The sequence below is a fragment of the Leuciscus leuciscus genome (assembly GCF_965113295.1).
Source record: "Leuciscus leuciscus genome assembly, chromosome: 17".
NCBI lineage: Eukaryota > Metazoa > Chordata > Actinopteri > Cypriniformes > Leuciscidae > Leuciscus > Leuciscus leuciscus.
The window spans coordinates 30,350,194-30,357,773 of record NC_138741.1 but is presented as its reverse complement, the minus strand read 5'-3'; the positions used below and the strand labels follow the sequence as shown (position 1 = coordinate 30,357,773).

Here is a 7,580-nt window from a genome sequence, read left to right as displayed (position 1 = left end):
CGTGACGGGTTCCCATTGTCACATCCCTTCCTCATGACCATAAGTGGCCTTTGTGTTTTAGAAATAGAATTCACACAGAAAACAATTGCGAGAATGTAATGACGTGGAAAAGACAAAGTTTTATAACTTTACAAGGCCATAAAATAGAAGAGACTACTAGGGCTCATCTTGCAAGATGGACATGTTTTAGCAACATGCTTAGTTGAAATTATGAGAAGTGGCAAAATTTGACCTTAAATCGGACTTTAAGTTCAGTTTTATTACAGTGGATATAAAAAGTCTACACACCCCTGTTAAAACAGCTGGTTTTGGATTGTAAAAAATAAAACAAAGATAAATCATATCAGCACTTTTGCACCTTTAAAGTAAAAATTTCAACCTATGAAATGCCACTGAAAACAGTGACACATAAAAAGGATAAAAATAAAACCTTAACCCAAAAACTAAAATAAAATTAACCTAACTGCATTAGCACACACTTATATAACGAATATGGCTGTGTTCAGAATTAACAAATCACCAAGCTCATGTGAAGTACTACATACCTGTCTTCACCTGAACTATTCTTGTGAGATTTTTTGGTAAGACATCTTTTTTTTGTGATCAACTTTTTATTGTCTTTAGATATAACAAAATAACATCCATTCAAGCTAACAAACAGGGAAAAGGGGGAGCAACAGACATATTATGAATAATTTAACAATCTGAAAGAAAAGGGGAAGGACAAAAAAAGTTTATATGGTCATTCCTTTATATAATCTTATATGCTGAAAGAAAAACATTGCCATGCAACTTGGTTTAGTCTTGTTAATTTGTGCTGTTGATCTCCTTAAAGTAACCTGGAGAGGGGAAAACAACACCATAGTCAAAATGACTTTTTTTTTTTTTTTTTTGAGATTCAAGTCAATTTCAAGGAGGCTATGAATCCAAAATGTTTTTGTACATGTGTGGAATAAATCAGTTCTGTATTATTGTTTTCTTTGCAGCTGTAAAACCGGCAAACATCATTCTCTTTTGTAATGAACTTATACAGTAGTCAGAATCATCATTGAGAAGACATAAACCTGAATTAGACATGGTATCAATTTGTAGTAAGGAGGACAAAACAAAATTTACATGTGTCCATTGACAACAATTGGACACTCCCAAAACATGTGAAGAAAAGTACCTGATGATACAGTGTTACAAATATGGCAGTTATAGATCAATTGCAGTTTCATTTTGAACCTCTTGTTATGTTATGCTCTATGGATGACTTTGAAATGGATAAGACGATGAGCCAAGTTTTTAGAAGTTCAGACGAGTTTAGATGAGATTAGACCAGTCGACAGATCAGTTCAAATCGGATAATTCACGATTCCAGATAGATTTAATAGAAAGAGGCTTTGCAATGTGATCATTAAGTTTACTATATATTAAAGAGACAGATGGCCGACCAGAGGATAGTGTGATCCAATCCCACATAGGATGAGAGGAAATGGGGGATGCCCAGGGAACTCCATACGCCTTGAGAGCAGAGTAACTTAAAAAAAGACAAAATGCTGGTAAACAAAACTCAGTTCTTAGTTCTTGAAGTAAGAAGAGTCCCTGGTTATCATATAAGTCATCGCATGTGTTTATGCCCAGTGAAGACCAAGAGGGCTGGACAAATGGCCGATTTCCACATAAAAAATTTAAGATGTGCCATAAGGCCAATGTGCCCAGCCAATCCTCCTGAAAGTAAAGAATGCTGCAATGTGGCAAGTTTAATTCTGCGTCGTTTACCATTCCAGACAAACAGAGAAAGAATGGAATTGTAACCTGGAGGGGGGAAAGCGACATAACCTGGAGGGGGGAAAGCGACAGCATAGAAAAAAGAAAATTGAGTTGAGGAAACAAATTAATTTTGACTGTGGAGATTCTGCCTTGAAGAGAGACTTTAAGATTATATTCCATCTTTGAGTATCACTCTTGATTTTGACTAGAATGTTATTAAAATTGTCTCTGGCAATCTTATGGATGTTTTTATTTATCGTAATATTCAAATAGATGAAAGAATCTTTAATAGGCATAAATGAAGAGATACCAGAGTTAACCTTAACATTGTTAATTGGCATATTGACATGGTAAAATTGGCATATTGACATGGTAAAATTACCGATTTTGATATTCTAGGTATTATCAACTGGCCAGAATTTTGAGACTAAGGGTACAAATTCTAGCTGCTCCTTTTTGGCCCAGCTGGAGTTTATTTATTAAGCCTGCAGGGCAACCATCCAGTAAAGCATCACAATAATCTAGCCTTGATGTCATGAACGCATTAAGTGACTTTTCTGCATTCGACATTAAGTGCATATGTCATCATTTAAAGATTTTTTTAGGATGGAAAATGCAGTTCTACAAATGTGAAATGTGACTTTCAAACCTAAGCTTGTTATCAAAAAGCACACCCAGGTTCCTAACTGTCACAATTGTGTTCAGTTTGAGTTTTTTACTATGGTTACTGATTTGATTCGTCATTCTGTTCAGCTGTGTGTTATTAATTAACTTGGTCTGTCTTTTGTATTCAAGTTCCTGTTCATAGTTGTCCGTTCTGGTTATTGTTTAACGGTTGTTGCTTTGCCTTCCTTCATCTTTCTCTATGTGGATTATTAATTAAAGACTTATGTCCGGGATCATCGCTGCAGCTCTGAAGCCTTCGGAGTCGCCCGATTCCATCGGCTCTCTGTCTGCGCCTGTCAGACAGAGTCAGAGCACAGTTTGGTGCTTGTAGCATTAAATCTCTAGGGGTAGCAGTCAAAAACAGTCTTTGGAGAAGAGGGAATACAATTAATCATTTTAAATAGTAGCCTATAATAATATGTTGGCTTCTCGAACAAACATAATCTCTTAATTCGCTCCGTCTATGGGGGTACACTGAATAATTATTTATATCTCCAGTTTACCTCGTAATTCTGTCTTTTTTTTCTCAGAACTGTGAGATATAAAGTCACAATTTCAAGTTAAAGTCAGTCTTTTTTTCCTCAATTTTACTTTATAATTCACAAGTGTGAGTTTATATCACGCAATTCTGGGATAAAAAAAATTGAGAGATAAAAAGTCACAATTACCTGTTATATTTTGTGGCGGAAATTGGCTTTCGTAGTTTTAACAGGGATGTGTAGATGTTTTATATCCACTGAACATAATGTCAGCAAAACAAATGTATTTTTCAATTTAGGCTGGCGTATAATTCATGAAAATACACACCAAAAAGCTTAAGCGTTTTTCCACATTTCCTTTCAAAGAAATTTAGCTTCAAATAAGTCCAAGTGTCTTCCTGAAACCACTGCTCAAAGATGAGAGGGGGAAAAAGAACAAGGCAGAAATTTATTTATTTCAAATGGAAAATTCTCATTCAGTCCAACATTCAAATCCATACAGAGATAATCTAAACAGAGTAAAGTAGCACCGCCAGGGAACAATTAAAGTATGGAAATATAGCATTACAAAGTATTCAAAGCATTACAGGAAATTCAAAACATAACATGAAAAAAAAAGAAAAAGAAAAAAAAAGAAATCAAAAGCACTTTAACCTTTACATCACTTAGAGAGTAGAATGTTTGTACCTTTTCTGAAAAAAGGTTTGTACCTTTTCTGTGGTACAAAAACCAATACCATGACTTGACAGGTTAACCTAAGGTTATTTAACCTTGGCCAGTGATGTCAATTCTGGTTGTCTATTCATGCCATTTAGCTCATAGCTAATTAAACCGAGACTATACAGGAGACCAACAGTGATGGTTACTGACAGACCATTTTCCAATGTTTACATATAGCAAACACACTGTTCTCTCAAATGAGAGACTGCATATTGAGAATGAAAGATCTCTGGTTAAAGTGTAGCTGGGAAAACAGGGGTAGGCATTTAACAAAAGTTTGATAGTAACACCATAAAAGACAACATTAAAAGGGCCTCTAGAAGAAATGCAAATTGGTGCAAAATGTACTTACATGACATACACAGCACTGAATATTAGAAGACATACAGTAGAATGCATATTTCAATGCATACGGGAAGTAAAAAAAAAAAGGAGATTAAGAGAGATCGCTCCTATAACACACTAAAATACAAACAACAATTCCATCTACAAACAGGAAATGGACTCAGGATGCAGCTCGACACACCAGGGGCACTCAGTAGAATGACGCAAGAGGACAGTGTGAGAACACACACATGGCTAGAGCTCAGCAGAGGGAACCACAACCAGGATCTTTCTTTCTTTCTTTTTTGCTTAGTGTATTGTAATGGTTATTTTGTCAGTATGCTGGTTTCATATCAACACAGAATTAGCATGTCAATAAATGAGTAAGACACCAAAACGATGGTTATGTCAGTAAAACTAACAATGCAATAATTGGTTTCTCATTTCTAATGTTGACTGATTCAACTATCATCTACTTGACAGTGACACATTGAGGGAGGCCGATAGGGTATTTTAGTGCGGATCATCTCATTGTATTGACAGTATTAACAGTTCAGAAAACCATAAATATTGAGATTATCTTTGGATAGGAGTTAACACCACATTTCAGGAACATTAAAGCAATGTCTGCATAATCAAAAGACTTGGAATAAAATCACAATGTAAAAAAAAAAATCTATTTATGACATACCATTTTAAATAAATCCCAAGTTAAAACAACAGGCCAATATGGTTACCCAAAAACAATATTTCAGGCTAAAATGGAAGACAATAAAAGATTAGGTTTAACATCCAATAAGGATTAAGTTTTTTCTTTCTTAAAAATAAATCACCAATATGGTGAAAAAAAACGTGCAAACATCTTAATCTATATCTTACAAATCTATAATCTATATTGTCAGTGAACTGGTTCACAATGAATCTGAGACCCCTGCAGTTCAGACAATTTAGGTAGAAACAAATTTGATGTATTTGCTATACTACCTAATCAAGTCTAGAGCCAATGCAAAAGTCAGCTATTGATATACATCTCTATAAGTCTCTATGCCAACAGCTGCCCATGTTTGTTCATTTATATAATTGTTTTTTAATTTTAATGTTGTTCCACTTGCAAAATCCTTAAAAAACAACAGAAATTATAATTTGTAAAATCACATTAAGCTTGTATAAGTCTGCTCACATTGGAAGACAGATGAAAATGGGTTGTGAGAAATAACTTCCATTTTCATAGTTTACACCAATTCAAGTTATAGTTTACACCAATTCAAGTTAATGACAAACAAAAACAAAAACACCCACTAAGGTTTAAGACAGAAGACCAAATCATATTATGAGACAGTATCAAACGTCAGTTTTGTCCTCTTTGGAACACTCTTCCACTAACTGCTCATAGGACGGATCATGGTCCGACCCATCTGTGGTGAATACAGAGGTCTCAGATTCTGAGCCCTGTTCCTCTCTGCAATCGGTCTCATCTGAAGCTGAGAATTTAGGCATAAAGTCATTATCATCATCATCCTCCAGGTTGTTGTTTAGCAAAGTCTCCTCATCATCATCATCATCCTCCAGGTTGTTGTTTAGCAAATTCTCCTCATCAATGAAGGTGATGTTAGCACTGGGAAACATGAGGATATGGTTAACTTTGGAGTCCCACGTGATCCGGCCATTACTGCAGCCTGCAGGTTCAAGACCTTCTTGGTTCTCTCCTGCCTCCTTGTCCAATTGATTCTCATACATTCTCATACAGTCTAGGTCAGTGTCTATCCCTCCTCCCCCATGCATTTCATTCATGAGAAGACATTCCTCTTTGTTAAGAAGGTAACCCTTGGATTTTGAGAGTGCTACAGCAACTCTGTCACTGAAGCTATAGCGGCGCTTCTGTCGAGGGGAGCGGTCTAGACTGAGGATGGAATTTCCCTTTACTGAAAGAGAATCACTGCAGCTCTTTGAGCGGTTTGGTGCTTTATTTTTGCTACCAGTGATGAAGCTGACACGTTGATCTTCTCCCTTCTCGACACCTATCTGCTTGATTGAGTCATTGTAATCTTCTTTTTTCTTGGACAGGAAGCTGAAGATGTTGACTTCATTAGGGGTTGGTGACAGGTGTAGGGTCTTGTGACTTTTTTTGATGCAATGTAACTCCTCCAGAGAAAGTTTTCGCCTTTTACGGCGCTTCTTTAGAGCTTTGTGTGCCTCCACAACCATGCGCACCTTCCAGTTGAAGAAAAGGGAGAGCCATGCCAGACCAAGATATATCCACACCTCCACAAAGTAGCGATAGAGAGTAGGGTAGTTAGCATTGGGATCAACACCTAAAAATACAGATAAAGAAAAAAGTTTGCAAAATGATATCACAATCACAAAAAAATATTGAAGTGATTTCCTCAGTGTTGGAATTTTGATATGTGACCCGTGCTGGAAAAACGACATGGAATGCGCACGGGCAAATTCGATGGTTTTCACAAAAATTAGTTCATTAAGCCGTCCTCTAGCGATCCCAATGCTCTAAAAAGCTATTAAACATCTAAAAGTATCTTTTTGTACGTTTTCTGAGGAATACCTTTCCTTTGTCCATGAAAAATTAAGTTTTTCTCTGCTCGCTTCTTGACAACTGGCACTCTTAGCACAAGTTTGGCATCGTTTTAAAGCGCAACATTCCAACTTTATGAATTTTCATAAATTCTCAAATGGCTTGAGTCTGAACCAATGAAATGTGATTTTCAAACTCATGCTGATGTAAACGAAGCGATCTTACTTGCGCGCTGACTGACACATTAGAAGTGTGCGCACAAAGGGATACTCGGACAGTGCACGATCCTGATATACACATATACACAGAATTACAGTTTTTCAAAATATCTGCCTTGGCGAATATTCATGCAAACTATATCTGTTATGTCTTGAGTGAAAGTTTGGTTAACTGTTGGGGAAAAACATATGTGATTTTAAGGTATGACTGCTAAGTGATTTAGTTTTGGAACCTTCAGAAAAATTTAACTCGATTTTTCTCAAAACTTTTCTCAAGACTTTGCTGACTTTATCAACTTCAAACAGGTGTAACCAAGTCATTTTTATGATTCCAACAAATCATACATAATTTTGAAGTTTTTTTTTAAATGAATACAACAATATTTTGTCGTTGTTGAAAATGTGCTCATTCCGACACATTTTGCCAACAGGGGTCATTTTTTTTTACCAATTCCAAACCACACCAATCTTAATAACTACTACTCATTTAGAATTTAACCATTTATAAGTGCCAAATAATTGTAAAGGAAGGCTAGAAATGAAAAACGCCTTATATTCAGGTGTACATAATCAAGCAGATTTTCTTTTACAGGTAAAATGGACCAAAAAAGAAAAAGAAATAAACAATTGTTAAATGCTCATGAAAAGGATGCAATACAAAAAATTGCAAAATGAAGGCGTGACCAATGGACATATGGATCAAAACCTTTCATTAAAGTTGAACAATACCCGTTCTTGTCTTAGCACAACTTTGATGAACTTTTTTGATCCACTTCAAATATTGAGTACTGTGTGTGTATATACTCTCTCTCTCTCTCTGTGTGTGTGTGTGTGTATTTACTCTGTGTGTGTGTGTGTGTGTGTGTGTGTGTTTACTCTGTGTGTGTG

At 35.9% G+C, this 7,580-nt stretch overlaps 1 protein-coding gene across 1 annotated transcript in view; it reads right to left on the bottom strand.

Annotated features, from left to right (window-relative positions):
• Window positions 1-3,336: 3,336 nt before the first annotated feature.
• Window positions 3,337-7,580, bottom strand: part of LOC309479398 (potassium channel subfamily K member 5-like) — a 56,349-nt gene continuing 52,105 nt past the window's right edge. Inside the window, exon 5 of the mRNA XM_082143521.1 lies at window positions 3,337-6,256. Within this exon, the coding sequence (XP_081999647.1) occupies window positions 5,286-6,256 (971 nt within the window). The 3' untranslated portion in view covers window positions 3,337-5,285. The remainder of the gene's footprint in view (window positions 6,257-7,580) is intronic.